Source organism: Ornithodoros turicata, chromosome 4, assembly GCF_037126465.1.
Source record: "Ornithodoros turicata isolate Travis chromosome 4, ASM3712646v1, whole genome shotgun sequence".
NCBI lineage: Eukaryota > Metazoa > Arthropoda > Arachnida > Ixodida > Argasidae > Ornithodoros > Ornithodoros turicata.
The window spans coordinates 3,494,465-3,516,999 of record NC_088204.1 but is presented as its reverse complement, the minus strand read 5'-3'; the positions used below and the strand labels follow the sequence as shown (position 1 = coordinate 3,516,999).

At 47.8% G+C, this 22,535-nt stretch overlaps 1 protein-coding gene across 4 annotated transcripts in view; it reads left to right on the top strand.

The window, feature by feature from the left end:
* Positions 1-22,535, top strand: part of LOC135390726 (twitchin-like) — a 139,304-nt gene that overhangs the window by 100,641 nt on the left and 16,128 nt on the right. For all 4 annotated transcript variants that reach the window (XM_064620571.1, XM_064620574.1, XM_064620572.1 and 1 more), the window contains 33 exons: positions 437-736; positions 2,443-2,724; positions 3,879-4,178; positions 5,700-6,002; positions 7,024-7,302; positions 7,396-7,501; positions 8,019-8,224; positions 8,287-8,459; positions 8,680-8,809; positions 8,928-9,215; positions 9,749-10,048; positions 10,351-10,455; positions 10,539-10,736; positions 10,811-11,113; positions 11,253-11,413; positions 11,578-11,701; positions 11,773-12,072; positions 12,787-13,089; positions 14,023-14,141; positions 14,230-14,395; positions 14,694-14,836; positions 14,912-15,071; positions 15,817-16,005; positions 16,113-16,226; positions 17,094-17,198; positions 17,348-17,545; positions 17,617-17,728; positions 18,359-18,534; positions 18,606-19,057; positions 19,950-20,079; positions 21,191-21,496; positions 21,624-21,735; positions 22,294-22,466. In XM_064620571.1, coding sequence (XP_064476641.1) covers positions 437-736; positions 2,443-2,724; positions 3,879-4,178; positions 5,700-6,002; positions 7,024-7,302; positions 7,396-7,501; positions 8,019-8,224; positions 8,287-8,459; positions 8,680-8,809; positions 8,928-9,215; positions 9,749-10,048; positions 10,351-10,455; positions 10,539-10,736; positions 10,811-11,113; positions 11,253-11,413; positions 11,578-11,701; positions 11,773-12,072; positions 12,787-13,089; positions 14,023-14,141; positions 14,230-14,395; positions 14,694-14,836; positions 14,912-15,071; positions 15,817-16,005; positions 16,113-16,226; positions 17,094-17,198; positions 17,348-17,545; positions 17,617-17,728; positions 18,359-18,534; positions 18,606-19,057; positions 19,950-20,079; positions 21,191-21,496; positions 21,624-21,735; positions 22,294-22,466 — 6,816 coding nt within the window. The remainder of the gene's footprint in view (positions 1-436; positions 737-2,442; positions 2,725-3,878; positions 4,179-5,699; positions 6,003-7,023; positions 7,303-7,395; positions 7,502-8,018; positions 8,225-8,286; positions 8,460-8,679; positions 8,810-8,927; positions 9,216-9,748; positions 10,049-10,350; positions 10,456-10,538; positions 10,737-10,810; positions 11,114-11,252; positions 11,414-11,577; positions 11,702-11,772; positions 12,073-12,786; positions 13,090-14,022; positions 14,142-14,229; positions 14,396-14,693; positions 14,837-14,911; positions 15,072-15,816; positions 16,006-16,112; positions 16,227-17,093; positions 17,199-17,347; positions 17,546-17,616; positions 17,729-18,358; positions 18,535-18,605; positions 19,058-19,949; positions 20,080-21,190; positions 21,497-21,623; positions 21,736-22,293; positions 22,467-22,535) is intronic.

Sequence of the window (22,535 nt, the reverse complement as noted above, 5' to 3'; positions counted from 1 at the left end):
TTATATCACATTATTAACGATGTTGTGAGCGCTAATTTAGTAATTTTCCAACCTTCTGCGGTCGACGACCGATTTTTAAGACTTCTAGAAGCCACGAAATCAGTCTGAATTATCGGCAAGTCAAAATTTTTAGTGAATGGCACGAATCCTCTTTGTCTTAACAAGCCTCCGCCCAGAACATACAAAGTGTTCTTAAAGAGAATCTATACATGTCTGCTTCGCTGCATGAACTCGCAACAACGTATCGCGGCTAATTTCAGCGAATTCATCATCGGTGTAGCCACCGCAGCAAGGACTGCCCCTGCTGACAGGGGTGCATCAACGACATCATCGCAATAGCTTTCGGACATTTTTTTTAAACAAATAAATAACATGGTCTGTTTCTTTCTAATGTAGTTGTCTCGCAACGTAAAGCCACAAATTATTTTCTTTTCAGATGCACCAAGCAAGCCATCCCCGCCGGAGGTGACCGACTGGGATGCTGATCACGTGGACCTGGAGTGGCGAGCGCCTAGAGATGGTGGCGCCCCCATCATGGGTTACGTGGTCGAAAAGCGTCCCAAGGGTAGCCCCACATGGGAAGAAGCTGCCCGCGTTCCAGGTGACGCTACCAAGGCCCGAGTACCAGACCTGAAAGAAGGTGAAGAGTACGAGTTCCGCATCGTTGCCCTCAACAAGGCTGGCCCCTCCGAGCCAAGTGACCCGTCACAGTCTGTGGTTGCTAAGCCTAGGAAGTGTAAGTACAGGTTTTACTTTGTAGCAAGTAAGGACAAATATGGGGAGAAAGCATTGAAGGCGACAACAGAAAGGGGAAAAAAGTGAGAGTGTTCTACTTCTAAGAGAACATCACAACACAACATTATTCAGTTATTCAACATCGTTGAACTTGTAATCATTTTAGTGACTATATGATCATCTCTCCCTTGTGCTAATAAGATTTCAGATTTTCTAGTACAGTTGAACCTCTCAATAACGAACGTCGATTTAACGAAATCCTCTGTTTAACGAAAAATTTCCGTTGCACGAACGCATCCCTATAGACGCCAATGTATTTTTGCATTCGATTTAACGAAATACATTCGTTTGGTCACCTCTATTTAACGAAATCTCTGGGCTCTTCTGCGCGTGTCTTTCCCCTTCACCACGAAGAAAAGGAGGAGAAACCTTCCCTCTCTGTTGTCCTTACGCGAGTTTTCGTTGGTTACTTCGGTTGTCACGTGCTGTAGGCACGAGCGTGCCGACATATGCGTCTCCGCCGCCGGTAATCGTTGCGCCGACGCTGTTTCGAAACCGGCGCGAGGGTCTCTTCGCACCTGTTTTCGGACAAGAAAGCACGCACATCTCGCGAATTTGCTTGTGTTGATGAAGACGACAGTACGTTGCGGTTTTGTGCCTTTTCATTACTTGTTTTTGTTCGCGCCGCTGATGCTGACGGTGGTAAAATGGGCATGATGCCGCTGCCGTTCAAGGTTCCATCTGCGCAGACGTCTACGTGACATGTACCCGTTTCTCGTTCTTTTCGGCGGTGTACGGTTGTTCTTTCCGGACGTCATGAGTGCAAGTGAACCAACCAAGAAACTTCGATACGCGATCGCGTAGGAGAAAGCAGTCGAGGTCATCCGGAGTTACGAAGGTTATGAATGCTCAGAACGATATTGTGCACAAATTACGCGTTACCTAGCGTTATGTAATGAATAAAGCTTGATATTTTGTGCCCTTCTTACCTTAGTACCTGTTTTATGACAAATGACGTTTTGCGGTACGCGCGGCGCTGGTAGTGCGGCGGCCATCTTTGTTTAACTTGGCGTGTTCCATTTAACGAATATCTCGATTTAACGAAATAAAGAGCCAGCATTTACAAATTCGTTATATAGAGGTTCAACTGTATTAACTTTATTATGCCATGATATTTACAGTGTACATTGATAAGAATACTGAGAGTGAGGGCAAGCCCTGTTGAACAGTTCCAAAATGAAATACACAGTATAGAACACGCACAGTACAGTAAATAATACAACACAGTAGACATAGTACAAAAGCCTACAGAATTTGTGGGGAAGAAAACTACAGAGAATCAGGAACACAAGTGATGTCTATGAAAGAAACGAATAATAGTAAAGAACTTACAACAAAGCACTGGAGAGAAATGCCAATAACCAAACACACTTGTCATACGCTAGAAAAGAAAAAAAAATCAAAGAAATTGCATGTGCAGTTTACATATAAGTAGTAAAAATGCTGTTTGACAGCCTCCTTAAATGACGCAGGTTTAAGGAAAATGTACAAACACGAGGCACATGAAATAGCACAAAGCGGGAAGAATTCTTGCATATTCCCTCTGGTCTTATTGTAGAGATGAATAGAGATGAATACATTGATGAGAAGGATTAGATGAGGCTAACATATGAGGTTCTATTACAAATTGTTTGCTGTGTCTTGCAGTGGCGCCTTCACTGGATAGAAGTGCACTGAAGGACATCAAAGTAAGAGCTGGCCGTCCCATTAACTACACCATACCGATCAAGGGTGAGCCAACGCCGACTGTGGAATGGTTTGTGAACGACAAACCGGTGATCACGGAGAAGCGTATCGACGTGACCAGCACTCCACACCAGACCATTCTCGACATTCCCTCTTCGTTGCGCTCGGACTCCGGCAAATACAGCCTCGTCCTGGAGAACGCCTCTGGAAAGACTGTGGCCTCCGCCAAGGTTACTGTACTCGGTGAGCGCTCACCTTCGAGTGAATTCAGCATCCCTTTAAAGGGGCGGTCGCACCCGCAAACCCATCTATGAAACCACACCAATACAGTCTAACCTCGTTAATATGACACTCGTTAATACGACATCCGCTTTAATACGACGCTTTGTTAGCGTTTTTCTCATGAACTGTTCCCTCCCAGTGGCCTCCGCATGTCACTCTTGTTCGTTACTACGACATTTCGTTTATATGACAGTGACCAGTATTTTCAGCACAAAACTAGGGGCTAACACGTGTACTTTACCCTCGTTACTGCGACCGTTGGCCACTGAACTGGCAGTTATCCTAACCTATGGCGGCCAAAACGCCGGACCGCTTTCGAGGGTGACTCATGATGCCCCCTTGTCTGACGTGCTTAAGAGAGCTGTGCCCTTGGTCATATTGTCGTAGTGACCTGCTGCTCTTACCGGCTTACATCGTTTTCTACTTTTTTGAGCTTACGTAAAGGGTATATGGTACGACTCGTAACACGTGGTGTTCGTTAATATGACAATTCGCTTTATGACCAAAATCTGCGAGTACAGCCGTGGTCATATTAACGAGTTTTGACTGTACCACTGTTTCTACCTTCTACCGGTCTACCTGGCTAATTTTCTCGCCCGAAAAGTGCTTAGATATTAACTAAACGAATTTTAAAGACCGGCGTCACCTCCACGGCTGCAGTAGCTCCTGCGGTGTTGAAGTGACTCCGTAAGCGGAGGAGCGAGAGGGCGGAGGAAGCGAGAGGAGGAAAGGCGCCGTTCAGACTCCCCGTAACTCTACGAGACGTCCGCACGGCCGCGGCATTCCCTTTTCTCAAAGTCCTGTCATCATTGGCCGGTTACGGAATGACGTTATCTCGCTTTTCCAGAGAGACAATTCCGGCACACTCTCAGCATCCGTCGTCTGCTCTTCTCATATATTCTGTAGAATACCAGTGAAACTACACCAGTATTTTGCGCGGGATTTTCGATGCTGTGGTCAGTGGTCCGCGAGGAATGAAGTGATACCATAGTTTCGAAATAGATCGGAACGGATGCGACTGTCGCTTTAATAAGATCCTTGTGACAAATTTCCCACGGGAGCTGTCATTGAGAAATCATGGCCACAGTGTTCACACATCAATCTTACTGTTGCAGATCGTCCATCACCACCTCAAGGTCCTCTCGGAGTGACAGAGGTGACCAAGAACTCTGCCACTTTGACCTGGAAGCCACCCGTCGACGACGGTGGCGCCCCCATCAGGCACTACGCTGTGGAAAAAATGGACACGTCTCGCGGAACGTGGGTTGAAGCTGGAACGTCACCGACCTGCAGCATCAAAGTGCCGAAGCTGGTGCACCGCAAGAGCTACCAGTTCCGTGTACGAGCCGTGAACGAGATTGGAGAATCTGAGCCGCTCGAATTGAAGGAGTCGATTGTGGCAAAGGACCAGTTCGGTGAGTACCGTATTTGCACGATTCTAACGCGCCCCCGATTCTAACGCGCAGGTGAATTTATCTGAGAAAAATCAAAAACTTGCCAAAAATGCTACACAACTCTTCAAAAACACATTTATGACCAAAAGATGCAGTTACATGGTGAAAATCAGGTGAGAATATGACCAGCACATATACAGTGAAAAAGCAAAATGAGTACTATATGACTAGAAGTAAAAAGATAGTTATCAGATAATTCAGTTTCGCTCTCGGAGCCGGACGAGTTTTCTTTGTCGCTGTCGAGTGACCACAAGTAGTCGTCCTCACTTCCATCCAAAGCGTTGGAAATCCCGCATTTTTTTAAATGCTTTTGCAACCATGGATGTCGGCAGTGACTTCCAAGCACCATACACCCACCTTAGTGTCCACACTGTAGTTCGACGGCATATAAAAAAATATTGGCGTTTGGTCAGCGTTTCCAATCTGACCCGGCATGTAGTCGTTCGTTTGCCCTGCGAAGTCGGATAACAAACTGCTGGAACGCAGTCAACTTCTCCTCATATTCCTCGGGAAGCCTTTGGCAGATGCTCGTCTTTCGCCTCAGCGAAAACCCTTTTCGTTTCATGAACTTCGAGATCCAGCTCCGGCTGGCTCGAAAGCAAGATGGCGGTATCTCGTATGAGCGGACACACGTTTCCGGAACACTGAAGAGACGTGAAGCTGCTCGATTTCCATCCTCTTCTGCTGACTGGATTACTTTTCGCTTGAAACAAGCTTGATAATGACGGCGGTGCTGTGGCATCGTGGAGCACGTTGTCACACGTCCGAAACCACGTGTAACAGATATCCGAATCCGATATCAGCAAACGCGTGATCATGTGACCAGGTGGTTGTGCCGATGACGATAGGCCAGCCGCCCTTCACCGAGTACTCGTTAGCATTTGACTTAGCCGCCAGTTCTTGGCACCCGATTGTAACGCGCATCTGGTTTTGAGCACCAATTTTGCCGAAAAAATGTGCGCGTTAGAATCGTGCAAATACGGTAACGTGGCATTTTTTTACATGTTTACGATTAAAGGCCCTAGCTTTCTGCGGTGGAAAATTTACTTTGCCACGAAGTGGGATTTACAAATCTGTGAGTAAGAGAAAACAAGAAAAAAAAAAGTGCAGCATTCTCCCAAGATCACACGCTTTTCCAACCTTTCGTAACTTCAGTGCGCAAAGAAAACTATTTAGACTCAACTCTGTAAATCTCCCTCCAGGCATTGTTGTCGTTACACTACCCTCCGTCGCGGCATTGCAGTCGTGACTGATCAGCTTTAACCCACGTAAATGTCGCAGATCGATTGGAACACTTACATATTTCTGTAAGATATTGAATATTCCACGAAATACGGACAATTATGAGGGAAACAACAGGTTTCACGAGACATGACCAATTCCACGACATTTCGCGGAAAGCTAGGGGCCGTATTTATGATGGTCTCTCTCGACAGTCTTGACAGAGTTCTCTGCGTCATGTACGGCTATGTGGCATTTCAGAAAAATCGAGCCCACCGGGTCGCCCAGAGGTTACAGACTGGGACAAGGACCATGTTGACCTGGAATGGAAGAAACCGGAAGATGACGGTGGCTGCCCAATTAAGAGCTACGTCATCCAGAAGAAGGAGAGAGGATCCCCCATGTGGACCAAGGCAAAGGAGGTCCCTGCCTCGCAGACCAAAGCATCTGTTCCAAACCTCAAAGAGGGTCAGGACTACGAGTTCCGCGTTATAGCCGTCAACGAAGGTGGCGACAGCGAACCCTCGGAGCCTTCAGAGTTGGTCACCTGCAAGCCACGCTTCTGTAAGTTTATCTACGTTTCTTAACAATATTTCATCTCCATTGTGTGAACTGAGGTTTTTTTTACTACGGCACTTGCTGTGAGACATTATAGGTAGGGCCTGACTTTTTAGGGTTAAACCCGTATCCGCCCGATATTTACCCCCCGAACGAAATCTGTAAAATTCGGGTTTAACCCGAACCTACCCGAAAACATCCGGGTCGCGTGGCACACTCATAAGTGTGCATTAAGATAAAGTTTGATAACATCGCTAAACATTAGTTCCATGTTAAGACAAATTTTTATTAAACAAAAAAAAGAAATCACCCGAATACACCCGAATTCCTGACGACAGGATATGCTGTCACGGGATTTAACCCGAATACACCCGAATTTTCGAATGAAAAATATCACCCGATATTTACCCCCCGAATTTGGCCAAAAATAAAACCCGAAAAAGTCAGGCCCTAATTATAGGGTACGTCTGAAAAGTGCTGGCAACAACCTGAAAGGAGTGGTGATCTGCTGAGCCGTGCATCCGCATTTTATGTCTGCGGATTGCCAAACGTTAAAACACCCTGTCTGTAAGCCAGGATGTCCGCGCAGGTTAATGGAAATATAGAGCCTCAGGTTTTAGGGCTTATCCCGATTCTTCTCCGAATTTGGACACAAAATTGTCTCCTTAGGCCGAAACCAGATTTTTACCTGGTAAATTACTCTCACTGAGACGTCGGTAGGAACAAGCACTAACTTGTTTGACTGCAAATGCAGTTACGTCACCGTTTGTACCAAACCAGTACAGTTATAGTTTGAATAGCTGAGACCAATTTCTCCTCCAAATTTAGCATACTGGAAGTTTTTCCACCCAAATCCGCATGAACTTAGAGCACACGTTTATTTACCCGATTTTTACACTCCGAATCTACACACAAAAAAATACTTCCCGAAAACTTCAGTCTCTACGGATATATCCGCACCCGCGCACACTACTAACGGCGCTCACCCTAAGTGGTTTCCGTTAACGGATGACGTACGCTCCCACAGTGCCTCCAAAGGTTCTTGGCCCTCTAAAGGAGGTCAAGGTGAAGGCCGGCCAGACACTCCACGTGGACGTGAAGTTCCTCGGAGCTCCGCCTCCGACCGTTACGTGGTCCGTGGACGGCAAGCCCCTCACGTCAAACGACCGCTGCACCATCTCCAACTTCGACGACTACACCGTCATCAACACTGTGGATGCCAAGCGTTCGGACAGCGGTTCGTACACGCTGCATCTCAAGAACGAGCACGGGGAGGACACTGGCACTCTCCAGGTCACGGTGCTAGGTACGACGGCTGTCTTCATTAGGGAGTTCCAGTGATTTTTAGACCTCGAGAATGCCCGTGTTTTTAGTGGTGACGTCGTACGAATGCTTTCAGATAAGCCTAGCCCACCTGAGGGTCCTCTGAACATCGATGCAGTCGACAAGGACAATGTGAAGCTGTCGTGGAAACCTCCTAAGGATACGGGTGGCAGCGATGTGCTGTAAGTGTTTTCATTAGACCTTCTTAGTTTACTTTATATTGCGTAAAGCACTCTAACTAGGTATAAATAGAGCACGAAGTTTACGGGAAGTGTTTTTTTTCTGAATTTGAGGTGTAAAAATTGGGTAAATAAATGTGCGCTCTGAATTCATGCGATTTCCGGTGGAAAAACTTTCAATATGCTATATTTGTGGAGAAATCGGGCTCAGTTACTCCGACTAACTATACTGATTTTGCTACAAACGGTGATGTAACTGCGTTTTCTGCCAAACAAGTTAAGGCGCATTCGTACAGACGTCTCAGTGAGGGTAATTTGACGGGTAGAAATCGGGTTTCTCCCTAAAGAGGCAGCCCTCAATTCGGGTGCAAATTCGGGGACGAATCGGGTTAAACCCTAAAACTTCAGGCTCTAATTAGTAGACCGCTGCGCCAGTGACTTCGGTGTACGATAGTTGCTCTCCTAACATACTCCTAGGATATGGCATAATAATGCAACAAAAAACGTAACATGATTCCAGGGGTTACGTAGTCGAAAAGAGGGACAAGACTCACGGCGGAGTTTGGGTACCAGCTTTGACTGCGGTACCAGCCACTGCAACGAGTGCCACTGTACCCAAATTGATCGAAGGAACCGAGTACGAATTCCGCGTCATGGCGGAAAATGCTCAAGGAACATCGGAGCCACTCACCACCACGCGTCCCGTCCAAGCGAGGAGCCCCTACGGTACGCTGTCCCTTTGTGTCCTCGGAACACTATATGAATAATCGCGCTGTCCTTTTCAATAGGAACGCCTGCAAAGCCCGGACAACCCGAAGCCGTGGACCATGACCGGGACTTCATCAAAATTAAATGGGATCCCCCCTACAATGACGGTGGCTCCCCGATCACGGGATACGACGTCGAACGCCGCGACACTAAGTCCAACCGTTGGGTTCGTGTCAACAGGGACCCGGTGCGAGTGAGTAAAATTTGTCATCCTCAAGACCGACCATGTACTCAAGCGGATGACATCCCCGCTGAATATTTTAGTTGCGTTGAACACTTACACTTATGTGGGAGCAGGGGGCTATTACATTCTTCTGCTGGAGTATTCAGGGAAATGTCGCTCACGCGAATAAACAGTGACAGACTGTCGAGGAGTAGACAGAACAGAAACTGAACATTACGTTGCGATGCAGACTCCAGAATACACGGACAAGGACGTGACCGACGGACACAACTATGAGTACAGAGTTGTTGCTAAGAATGCTGCTGGACCCAGTGAGCCAAGCAAGGCTTCCAAGCCCATCGCAGCTAAGCCAATGAAAGGTACCTCCAGTTTTCATGCTTTTGCATCGTACTGCCTCTTTTAAGCCTTTTAAAAATCAGCAGAAAGACAAGAAATCCTTGTTGAGACTCAAAGCCAAACTCTTTCCCCCGCTAACAGAGAAGCCCAAGCTTCACCTGGACGGCCTTTACGGAAAGATGATTCGTGTTCGTGCCGGAGATCCGCTCAGCATAAACATCCCCGTGACTGGAGCCCCAACACCGGCGGTGACGTGGCTGATCAACGACAAGCACATCACTCCAACCAACCGCATACGCACAGACTCTGCTGATGAAGCTGTGAGCCTCAACATCCCAGTGACACAGCGTGGCGACAGCGGAAAGTACACCATCCAGGCCAAGAATATGTACGGCGAGGAGTCTGCAGACATTGACGTCCTCGTCTATGGCAAGTGGTTCTGTAGTAGCGAGAACTCTCGGGTCTGATGTGTAGGGATCTGAACCATTCTTGGGTTATAATTCTAGGTTACAAGTAACTTGTGAGTGCCACTAGTTGCCTTATACAGTTTTTACTGTACTAGTTGCATTTACTGCACTTTTGTCTCTTGAAAAGTAACTGTAAAGTAGCCAAGCTGTTTTAACGTGGTGACTGTATCTGTAACTGGCTACGGTTTGCTAAAAGTAACTAACCTTCGCAATGAGAGAACTGATGTTCTGAAGCTGGAACAACATAGAAAGGACAAATACATACAAAGCCTCAAATTGCCTAAGAAATTAATGATGAAACGTGCCCAGAACTGGTAAAAGAGCCCTGGACTGGTAATTCAGAAGACGTGGGTTCGAGCCCTACAGCTGGCTAACCTTTTCAGTGACTTTCATCTTTCATTGTTAACCTTCTCGAGTCTGGTTTGACCCTGTTTGTTCCTGTCCTTCATACCTCTACGGCTGTGACCGTTATGGTAACTTCTTCTTGAAATGCAGACAAGCCCGGACCACCACAAGGTCCACTCGAGTACACTGATGTCACTAGTGGCACAGTGACTTTGAAGTGGAAGAAACCACTAGATGATGGCGGTGCTGACATTACTGGATACGTGGTCGAGAAGTGCGAAGCTGGCTCCGACCTCTGGACGCCGGTACCCGGGTACTGCCCGAACACCACGTACACGGTACGCAACCTTGAAGAAGGAAAGCAGTACAAGTTCCGCGTTCGTGCCGAGAACATCTACGGTACCAGTGAGCCTCTCGAAGGCAAATCCGTCGTGGCCAAGAATCCATTCGGTAAGTCAGCGTCCTAGTGCGGTACTGCCTGGGTCATGCTTTTTTTTTTCAGAACTGATGTTCTAAATAGTTATTAATTTCACAAATTCAAAACTGCAGTTTTATTCTAATGAATATTTCACTTAGAACAAAAAAAAAATTGACATCTAACCAGGCATCCAGCAAATGTCTGTTTCGCATTAGCAGCAATGGCACATACTGTCATACTGGCACATACTGGCACATGGCTAGCATACTAGCACATACTGGCATACTGGCACATACTGTCAGTCACTAAAGTCCATTTTCCTTTCAAACCACAGAGACACCCGACTCTCCTGGTCAGCCTAAGGTGACCGAGATTGGCCCGACTGCCGCTACGATTGCCTGGACGCCGCCAGTCAGCGATGGTGGGCGACCCGTTCAAGGTTAGTATGTGTGTCCTAGCAGCGTAGTTCGACGTTCTTTTATTTTATTTTTTTTACAAACGTGAGCATGGTGACATGAACAGGGTACATCGTGGAGAAAAGAGAGAGGGGTCACCCCGAATGGGTGAAGGTGAACTCTGTGCCGACACCCGGCACCCAGTACACCGTGCCTCACCTGAACGAGGGCAAGACCTACGAGTTCCGAGTGACGGCCGTCAACGAAGGCGGACCCGGCAAACCGAGCCGTCCCAGCGCTGCTGTGGTCGCCAAGGAACCCAAGTGTGAGTTTGCATGCGCACGCGTGTGACAGAACGCGGGCCACAGAAACTGCAACGCTGTGTCCATCCATCCGCAGTTGCTCCGGCTGCACCGGATGTGCCACGTGTGGACAAGGTGACCAAGGACTCGGTGACACTCTCGTGGAACAAGCCGACAAATGATGGAGGAAGCAAGATCAAGGGATACGTCGTCGAGAAGAAGCCCAAGGACTCTGACGAATGGACTCCGGTCAACATACTGCCGCATCCCGACACGACCTTCACCGTACCAGGCCTTGAAGAGGGCAAGGAGTACGAATTCCGCGTTGTGGCCGTCAACGACATCGGCGACAGCCCGCCCAGCAAGCCTACTGGACTTGTCCTGGTTGAAGAACAGCCCGGTATGGTTATCGTCTTCTGTTTGGATCAGAGTCTGACCAAATGGCAGACATTGCAGTGGCAGTTGTAGGTTCTTGCGTCACTGTTGTAAGGAACAATTTTTCAGTAAGGCTGGATGCCTCAATACTTCTCTTTCCATAGACAAGCCTCGTATCAACGCGGGTGCTGTGAAGGACATTGTTGTGAAGGCCGGCCAGGACTTCAACATCACTGTGCCTTTCACTGGCTTCCCCAAGCCAGAGGCCATCTGGTCAAAGGGCGACCTTGACCTCGATAATAAGGATCCAAGGAGGACATACAAGGTATGTCTATGACATAGAAACTTTGAGATACACAAGATGATGTACCACCATCATCATCATGCGAGGCTCGTCAACCAAATTACCGCTAACAATGGGCTATCACCTCAGGCTATCAAACACCACAATCACCATCAGCAAAATAAAGTTGTTGTTGTTGTTCACAGATCACAAACGACAATGCTTCATTGACCGTGACCAAGGCTAAGAGAGACGACACCGGTCCGTACAAGCTTTTCCTGAAGAACAAGCATGGCTTTGACACTGTGTACTGCAAAGTCACCGTCTTGGGTAAGATACGTCGAGACTACTATCCCCCCCGTGGTCTCTTGAGTGACATCACGCTGTAATGTTACTTCCAGACCGTCCTGCGCCCCCTGAGAACTTCCGCGGAGAGGAAGTCGACGGCGAGTCCCTGACGCTGCGCTGGCTCCCACCAAAGGACGACGGCGGAGCAGAGATCACGAATTATGTCGTGGAGAAGCAGGAAGAAGGCTCCAGGTCGTGGTCACGTGTGGGTACCTACGTTGTGGGCACGTCGTTCCGCGTCCGCGGCCTTACTCTTGGGCACAGTTACAACTTCCGCGTCATGGCTGAGAACCAGTACGGCACCAGTGATCCCGCCGTCACCGCGGAGCCCATCTTGGCCAAGTTGCCTTACGGTAAGTTTCATGTCATTCCCGACAAAGTTTAGAGGAGTGGTGAATGATCCCAAGAAAGAAGAAAGAAAATCGATTTTTGATTGCGGTGGAATATTCTTCCTTCACTCCTATGACAAGTTGGTAAAAAGCTCACATCCATAAGTTTGGTAATACCGTAATTAATACCGTAAAGCTGTGGAGGAGCAATCTCGGAAGACTTATCTCTATAGCTCTCTTACTTCTCTGTACTTATCTATACTTCTCTATACATATCTCGATAGCTCGAACCCACAGTACTTTTGCGACATAATTGTCTTCTTTGTTGGACTCGTAGCTTTTTAGAAAATTTAAATTGAAAATTATGGGCAACGCTGTGTCAAGGTAGTCACCAAATGCGCAAAGCTCATCAAATACGTCAGAAAACTACATTTCGTGCGGACAACACTGGGTCTAAAAAACCAAAAGAAGTCAGCTACGTGTCGGCTATGTAGCCATTAGGACCAGAAAGCCAGTGGGGAACATAGATCACTGTTGCTCGACTAATTGGGGACTATGTGCCAGCAGACATCGCCATTTTACATCAATTTTGCTAGGAAATTAACAATATCAAGTGTTCCATGTTCCTGTACCTGTTCCATGTTCCTGATAAGCTAATGCTGTCAACATGAACTGCCTGTCTGCCGCTTTACGGTAACTTTAATGGACCGCTAACCAAACACGCGGATTCCAACGCAGACCCACCAGGAGCCCCGAGCGCACCTCACTCCATCGACACGACTCCGGACTCCATCACGATCGCCTGGTCGAAGCCGCGCAATGATGGCGGATCACCAATCACGGGATACCTCGTCGAGAAGCGCAAGGTCGGTGACAGCAAGTGGAGCAGTGTCACGCCCGTTGCCGTGCCCGACCTCAACCACAAGATCCCTGGACTCGCGGAGAACCAGGAGTACGAGTTCCGTGTCTGTGCGCTCAATGCTGCCGGACAGTCACCCTGGAGCAACGCTTCTGACGGGATCTTCGCGCGACCTCCACCAGGTGACGTTTCAATGTTGACGTGGTTGTACGCTATGAAAGTAGGTCGATGGGATGCGCGTCGCTTCCTTCTTTCCCCATTTGTGAAGGATGTGTTTGTCGTTGGTAGTGCTTCAAATAAGGGGGACAAAAACAATTCTGAGGTAGACCATGTGGGTTCCAGCATGGTCTCAGCATGGGTAAAGCCCCAAGCTTTCTGCGGTAGAAAATCAATGTTTCAGCAAAATGGGATTTACAAATCTGCGGGATTCCATAGGCAAGAGAAAACAAGTAAAAAAATGTTGTAGCATTCTTCCAAAATTTGCTTATTGACCCATCCCATACGCTTTTCCAGTCTCTTGTAACTTTTCAGCGTGCCAAAAAAACTCGGCTTAACTTTCGACAATTTTCTCTCCGGGCGTTCCTGTTGTTAAATATTCTTTCGCCGTGGCACATTCAGCCGTGTATGTGCCAACAGTATCAGTTGCAGCTGGCAGTTGCGATTAATCTGGTTTAACCCACAAAAATGTCGCGGATCGATTGAAATCCTTACGTAACACTGTGATACACCGAATATTCCATGAAAAACACAAGATTCTGAGGGAAACAACAGGTTCCGAGAGAGAGACAGTTCTGCAATATTTCGCAGATTTGCATAAACCTAGGGGCTCTAAGCGTGGGTGACTTAGTTTTGCGGCGACCACATGTTCAGCGAGTTGCCCCCTTCATCTGTTCCGCTTCTTTCATGCCCAAAGACTCGCGTCGTACGGTGTTACACAGGCATAAGTCTAGTTTCAGGTTTCAGTCCAGTGTTTGTGGTTCGAGAAAAAATACAAATACATACGATGAAAGCAGTCTGAAAGTTTGCTGAAACTTCTCTGAGATGTTAAATAAAGACATATGGCATCGTGAGGATTTTGCCGTATTAAAGCGCATCTTCTCCGTTTTCAAACGTAGCTGCTCCAAAGATCGATCCCAACTTCTCCCTCCGAGACATCGTTGTCGTTGCCGGCGAAGAATTCACCATCCGTGTTCCCTACACCGGAAGTCCAGCTCCGGAAGCTTCTTGGACGATCGTAAGGGTTCCGCTGAATTTCCTAACCAGTCATTCCTTGCCCCCGTTGCTCGTGGTGTCTCAACGTTGTTTCACACTGCGCGTTGCAGAACGGAAATCCCTTGCTGCCAGACGATCGTATCCACACGGAGGTTAACGTTGCTTTCACCGTGTTCCTGAACAAGAAGGCCAAGCGTGAAGACAGCGGCAAATACACGCTGACGCTGAAGAACCCTCAAGGCTCTGCCAGTGCATCATGCAGAGTGCTGGTCGTTGGTAAGTGGACATGCTGGTGAGGTCTCCTAGTATTTTGCACGCTTTGAGCACTCTTAATTTCTTGTCCCACCACTGGGTAGGAAGACGTCATTTTTGATTGAAATATGTATACGTTTTGTTTGAAAAATCACACCTCTGGTCTATCCATTCATAGTCATATCCATGTCTATGGGCTTACCTACGACTTGCCAACTCCCACTCTTCACATTGTCTCCTACATATTTTCTCCCCACATAAATACAACACAGGATGAGGCAAGCGGGATCCAGTGTTTCATTAAGTGTTCAATCCATTTCAGACAAGCCTGGCCCACCGCAGGGACCACTGGAAGCCACAGATGTGACCCCAGAGACCTGCTCACTGTCCTGGAAGCCCCCACTGGATGATGGCGGCAGCCCCATTACAAACTACATCGTTGAAAAGCAAGATCCAACGACCACGGTAACTAAAGCGACTCGAAATGAGAACGTGGTCGGGAGAGGGGTTTGTAACTCGTGCCGCTAATCTCTGCCGCAGATCTGGACGAAGATGAGCGGCTTTGTCCGTGGCTGCCACTACGACGTGATCGGCTTGGAGCCCAAGAAGAAGTACAACTTCAGAGTACGAGCCGAGAACCAGTACGGCGTCAGCAGCCCCCTGGAGACTGACCGTGCCATTACTGCCAAGTTCCCATTCGGTATGGCAGGATCTTGAACGGATTGTTTTCTGAAACACGCTCGAGTCTATGCTGAGAAAGAGTGTCAAGTCGGAGTAGTTTGTGTGCCTGCGTGAAAATATTCTGTGGGCCGACACCTCATTACGGCAGATGTGACAGACTCATAATCTCTGTCTTCTGGCTGTTTCACCTTTGCTTATTCTTTAACGACCATCAAATACAGTAGCGAACTGTACTGATACTAATTTCTCAGATGCAGATTATTCGTACTCATTCGATACTTCGAACTCCCCTGGGGAGCAGTGACCTTTGCCATAGGATAAATACATTTTCACTGCCATTTTTCTGGTCAGAATGAACTCCGAGGCGTTTTCTGAGCTAAAAGACTCGCGGAAAAGCACCAATCTGACTATTTTCAGCACCACGGCGGCTACTTCGAAACCGCCACTTTCGATTGGTAATCTGAATCGCAGCCGAGTCTGCTCTCAAACTTTCAAATCGTACCACTAGGTGACGCCACTGAGGCAGTGTGCATGCCACTGCTTTCGGCACCGACTCTTTTGGAAGCCAGGACGCTAGTCCAGTTTCTGTTTGGGCACGCTGTCGCTGTTCACCAGCTTTTGACGTATTGTCGCTATTGTCAAATGTGTATTTCAAAGGTGTATGTCAAAGGTGTATGTGTCATAGACACAGTCTCGAACATACTATGATATCCCCTAAAGACTACGAATAGTAAAACTACGCAATACGTTATGTCGTTATACAGATGCACCAAGCCCACCTGGCCGTCCCAACATTGTGGACTACGACGTCTCGAGCGTAAGCCTAACATGGGACCGTCCTGTAAGTGATGGTGGTTCCAAGATCCAGGGATACACGGTGGAATACCGGGATCCAATGGATGGCAAATGGAGGATAGCAAATGACAAGCCAATCAAGGACACTAATTACACCGGTAAGTTTCCTCGCACCTCGTTAATGCGGTATATAGTCGAACGAAATGAAACGTGCGTTGCAAAGTTTGTACACTATCACTACAGTAATCATGTCTGTCACTTGTAGTCCCGGGCCTGATCGAGGGACACGACTACGAGTTCCGAGTGAAGGCTAAGAATGCGGCTGGTTACAGCAACCCGAGCGAGCCGACAGCCACACTGCGACTGAAACCCAAGTTCAGTAAGTATGACCCATAACCCTGTCTACCACTTTTTCTTGGTTGGCCGAATTTATATGGAACTGCTACACATATGGCGAATTCGGGTGGTCATTTCGTAGCAACTTTTTTTGCCAGATCTCGAGCAGTCATGTTCGCTCGGTCAAAATGAAGCAAATCTCGCACGTTCGCGTGGCGCTTTCCGAGTGCTCGGAATTTGCCAGCTAGCGCTTTTTTTGCCCGGACTCAAAACGATCGAGCAGCGGATTGCTCAACTGTATCCGGTGTCGTCACATCCGCACTGCAACGACGGTTAGTGGCCCGCACCGGTTAGTGGGTTAGTAGCCCGCATGTTGAAATCGCGTGTTTTAGCAGACGACAGAACTCGAAGACGGGCGACCGGGATGCCGCTAGCATGATCCAAGTACCTAAAACTGCTAGATTCCTAGCAATCATGTTCGGGTGGCAACGGTCACGTGATCCAAATCCGAATTCGCTAATAATGCCTGGTATATATTAACGCGCACGAGATTCCAATGTTGCGAGTCCTGTAAGATCAGTGCGTCAGCAGGGACAGACTGTGATGAGCGATGGAACACGCAATAAGACGACCCTAAACTAGGAATGCTCATGGCTTCGTCCTACGTACCGAGTCTATTTCACTATGTTGTTATTCCAGCAGCCCGCGGGCATCTCATAAATAGGTAGAACTGGAACTAGAAATGGCAGGGTTTACTTACTGGGCTGCAGCCAATGTACGTGCATGTTACAAGCCTGAAAGTCACACACGGTGAAATCCTGAGCATGAGCTTGTGGTCACCATCAGGGGCCTACGTTTCTTCGCTGGATTCTGTAGCGGACTAAAGTAACCGACCATCTTTCTTACGCAGGTGTACCATCAGCTCCTCTCAACCTACAAGTCGTTAAGGTAGGCAAGAGCTACTGCGACCTCAGGTGGGAGAAACCACGTTCCGACGGTGGCAGCAAAATCACAGGTAAGCCCTGGAAAACAGATGTCCAACCAGACACTGTCCTGTTTGAGAACTGTCATCACTCGAAACTTAACCTCGTCGTCAACCTCAACCTCAGAACCTCAATCATCATCATCATCATCATCATCAACTGTTGCATCTCTTTCGTACAGGATACATCATGGAACGACGTGAAGTGGGCAGTCCTTTCTGGGTCGTGGCTAGCGACTACAGTATTCTGGACCTGGAATACACCGACATTAGGCTTAGGGAGAACAACGAATACGAGTTCCGCGTGTACGCTGTCAATGCCGCTGGCAAGAGTGAGCCTAGTACGTGCACGTCGCCCGTCAAAGCCACAGAGTACAAAGGTGAGTCATCGAGTCACGCTACCTAGGTTGTAATCTGTCATGCAAACATGATGGGTCACACCGTTGTCCAGATGGAGTCAAGCCCGAATTTGTGCGTCGTCTGTTCAACAAGAATGCGAGCTTGGGCAGGCAGCTGACACTGGAATGCGAAGCCATTGGCAAGCCATTGCCTACACCGAGATGGTAAGTTCTCCATTATTGAGGCAGAGTCACCTATTTTCATGCACACTGTCAATGCTTCGATATGGTTACCTGCGGTGTTTTTTCTGTTTTTTTGTTTTTTAATCGCGAGCACGGATGATGTCAGAAAAAAATTGGGAGCAGACGTCATTGTTACAGTTATGTTGTAAAAGCTCTGTGCTATTGTGTGCTCTGTGATCTATTGCTGACGTGTGTCTGAAGCTGAAAGAACAAATTACCCCCTGTGGGGAGCACACAAGATACAAACATATGGGGCAACCCCAAACATTTGTTTTATGAGGGTGAATCTGGATAATCGCTTTAACGGTAAAAAAAATGTAACGAATTAAATCAGTTAGTATAACGCTCTGGCTGAAGGGAAAATTGTGACCATTACTCAGCAGATATGAGCTTATAACACATTTGTGTGACATTACGTTGCATTTAGTGAAATTCAAGATATGACACTACCTGACAAAACAAGACTAATTCTAAGGAACACAACGTAAAATCCACGATTGTGGATCCACAGGCAGTTTGGTGGGCTGCGTTCCTGGCTGGGTCCCTAAGAAAACTCTTGACAGTGCTCACATGGGATGTCATTCTAACTAAGCATGGACGTCGTTGTTTCAGGTTGAAGAACGGCAGAGATGTACGGCCAGGTAATCGCTTCCGTCTCGTCGACAAACAAGATGGCGTCTTCCAGCTGATCATCTCCGAAGTTGAGGACGGAGACGAGGGCGAGTACACGTGTGAGGCAAGCAACCCGCTCGGTGCTGCACGCTGCAGCGCTGACATCGCCATTGCAGGTTAGGCTCTTTGAATTGCACTGGGGATGCCGTCACCTAACTGCGTCCCCAACGTAACCTTTCTTCGGCAGCTCCTCCGCGGATCGAACGTTGCCCCAACGAAGTGTACGTTCCCGAGAAAGACAACGGCAAGGTCAAGATTTACTTCAGCGGTTCCGGACCTCTGGAGGTGTCTCTCTTTAAGGGCGGTCTGGAGGTGCCCGAGAGCAACCGCCTCAAATTCACCGTGTTCGACGACTACGTCATTGTCTACCTCCACGAAGCCGAAAAGGGAGATGAGGGCAAATACCAGCTTACCATCAAGAACAGCAGCGGCTCCGCGGATGCCCAGTTCACCCTGTACGTTACCGGACTCCCTGGACCTCCTGAAGGCCCTCTGGAAGTTTCAGACATCACGCAGCACACCGCCCACCTGTCCTGGCACCCACCTAAGCACGATGGCGGCTGCAAGGTCACACACTACGTGGTTGAGCGTAGGGAGACAACTCATAACCAGTGGGTTGTTGCATGCTCCTACTGTAGGGTAAGTACAAAACAGCGTGCAGATTACTGTCTGGGTGTACTGCTGATATTAGGAGTGGGAAAATGACCAACTGCTAATAGTTAGGGCCTGACTTTTTCGGGTTTTATTTTTGGCCAAATTCGGGGGGTAAATATCGGGTGATATTTTTCATTTGAAAATTCGGGTGTATTCGGGTTAAATCCCGTTACGGCATATTCTGTCGTCAGGAATTCGGGTGATTTTTTTTTTGTTTAATAAAAATTTGTCTTAACATGGAACTAATGTTTAGCAATGTTATCAAACTTTATTTTAATGCACGCTTATGAGTGTGCCACGCGACCCGGATGTTTTCGGGTAGATTCGGGTTAAACCCGAATTTTACGGATTTCGTTCGGGGGGTAAATATCGGGCGGATACGGGTTTAACCCTAAAAAGTCAGGCCCTACTAATAGTTAACAATGGGGGCCGAAGAATATGTAGCGTGGAAGTAAAACTACAGATAGTGCCTTTGAATAGAAAATTATTGATATCACTGACAAATGCACAAGCTGCTTGGAAGTGACATCGGACCGAATGCCAGATTTAAATAGTATCAGACGGAAAAACTATGGATCTCTGTGAGTGCCCGTAATATTGTACTACGGAGACTCTTCACTGTCGATTGCAGAAGTTATAAATACTAACACTATTCATTGCTGGACTACTAAGAAAATTTACCAGGAGCTAAAGTAAAGGAACACTGTGGACATTAACGTATGATACCCATAGTTTTGCTACTGTCTGAATATTTATAGTGTGCTCAATGCGACATTGGCAGTATTGATACCACCTTTTGTCTGTGTTATAAAATGTCCTCATGCTTTCAATATATTACATTTCTTGTGTGGACGCTAATAGATACGTTACATTTCAGGACACAAACTGCAATGTGCAAGGACTCACCGAGAATGGAGAGTATCTATTCCGTGTCATGGCTGTCAACGAAAACGGACAGAGTGTTCCACTGGAAGGCCTCAACCCCATCATTGCAAAGTTGCCTTTCGGTAAAGTACCCCATGGGTTTTTCTATCATTCCAACGTTCCAAACGAGAATCACGATGGGAATCGCGTTATAACAACCGTAACTTTTACATCCGGGGAGAAAGTAAGAGAGAGTGTGGGGGGTTGTCAATCAACACATCACACTCTTTCTTTCTCGAATTCAAGCAACTCAGGGAAACGGCGCTGACGCCAGGAATCAAAGCTGGGTCTTCTGATTCCTGGCGTCAGCACCTTCTTTTTCTTGAGTCTTGCCTTCCTTTCCTTACCCTTTTCCTTCCTTTCCTTGAGTCTTACCTTCCTTTCCTTCCCTTTTTCATAGCTTTCTTGAGTCTTACCTTCCTTTCCTTACCCTTTTCCTTCCTTTCCTTGTGCCTTGCCTTCCTTTCCTTACCCTTTTCCTTCCTTTCCTTGAGCCTTACCTTCCTTTCCTTACCTTTTTCCTTTTCTTGAGTCTTACATTCCTTTCCTTACCTTTTTCCTTTGTTCCTGGAGTCTTACCTACCTTTCCTTCCTTTCCTTGTGTCTTACCTTCCTTTCCTTACCCTTTTCCTTCCTTTCCTTGAGTCTTACCTTCCTTTCCTGACCATTTTCCTTCCTTTCTTGAGTCTTACGCATTGCCTAGCACGCTCATAAAATACTTTGACTAGAATGTATTTTCCTTTAGTATGTCCTCACATTTGCAGATATGAAGGGACCTCTCTCTCTCTCTCTCCCTGACTCTTCACTGAACTAGCACTTCCGTTTTATCATTGTCGTAAGCATCACGATGAACTCAAACTGAGACAGTGCTCCCGCCGAAGCAGCTTGATAAACAAGGCATGCGAAAGTTAGCCTTGGTTTTGACCAAGTTTCGACTGTTGGAATGGCACAATAGCCAACACACTAAGTGGATACGAGATCACCACGTTAAAGTGTTTCCACTCTGTAACAGCATCTTTTTACCATTTTGGGTTTGTCGCAGCCAAAGTGGGACAAAAGGCTGTTCCACAAGCACAGTGGGACTACGACCGTAAAAGCGGGACATCTGGTCACTTTAAATGTACTACCAGATAGAGTGGCTAGTTCTTTCGGCACACCGTCTTCTGTGTACTTACTCTTACGTGTCCACTTCAGACCCACCATCAGCTCCTGGTACACCAGTAGTAACGGAAGTGGGCGGAGACTTTGTCAACCTGTCGTGGGAGAAGCCACAGTCGGATGGCGGATCCAGAATCCAGGGCTACTGGATAGACAAGAGAGAAGTCGGAACGCAGGCCTGGCAACAGGTGAACCCCATCACCCTGTGTGCCCCAACACAGATAAACATCTCCAACCTCATCGAGAGTCGCCAGTACGAGTTCCGCGTCTTTGCCGTCAACGAGGCTGGTCAGAGTCCTCCGTCTTCCAACTCCACTCAGGTCAAGATAGCTGACCCACATGGTACGTTCCTTGTTCGTAAAGCTGCAGAAGCCAGTTGGAATCGCTTCTGGTACCTTACGCTATGTTGAGGACTAATTTACGCTATGTTGAGGACTATGTTGAGGACGTTGTATCTGTACGTTTCCAGCGGCGACACCTCCCGAGTTCGTCACGCCCCTCAGGCAGGTCATGGGCGTCGAGGGCAAGAGCGCCCAGTTCACGTGCAAGGTTACCGGCCGGCCGACTCCAGAAATCTCCTGGTGAGAACGCCGTTAAACAATTATTTTATGTCTTCGAGTATGGAATGGACAGCTTTCCATGTAGTCACACGAGAGACATCCCCACGGAATATTCTAGTGGAAGAAAAAGCGAGAACACTGCTCACAGAGCCGAAGTTCCGTCCCGTGTGATGTTTAGCATTCGCACGGTGCGGAAAATTGGGAGTGGCGTACTGCGCATTTAGCAGACGACACCATCAGCGTGTTTTCCTGTCGTCTGCTAAGCGTCGTCTGCTTAAATGCACAGTACGCCATTTAAGCAGACGACGCTTAGCAGACGACACCGTCGGCGTGTTTTCCTGTTGTCTGCTACGGAATATCTTGTGGCTGTGTAGCAGGATATTCCCCACAGTTAGCAGTGTACGTGAAGACACGACGTTAAGCGCTTGCGCTCACGAGACAGCAGAAAGCTACGACGCTTTTCGCATCTTCCGCTTCTGAAGGAATGTCGCTCGTGTTTACACGGTCTATGTCTTGGTTTGCGCCATTCACTCCTGCGACACGCTCTTTATTGTTCCCGTCTGTACATTCTATGCACAGGTACAAAGGCATGCGAGAGCTGCATGAGGGCGGCAAGTACAGCATGACACGTGAAGGTGAAACGTGCACGCTCATCATTTCGGACATCTTCGGAGAAGATGCGGATGAGTATGCCTGCCGTGCGTCCAACAAGGGAGGCAACCGCACTTCTCGAGCGGAACTTCTCATCAAGAGTAAGCATCCACATAAGCACAACCAGAGCTCCGTTAAGACGATACAGTAGCCGACTGTTTTTTGGACGC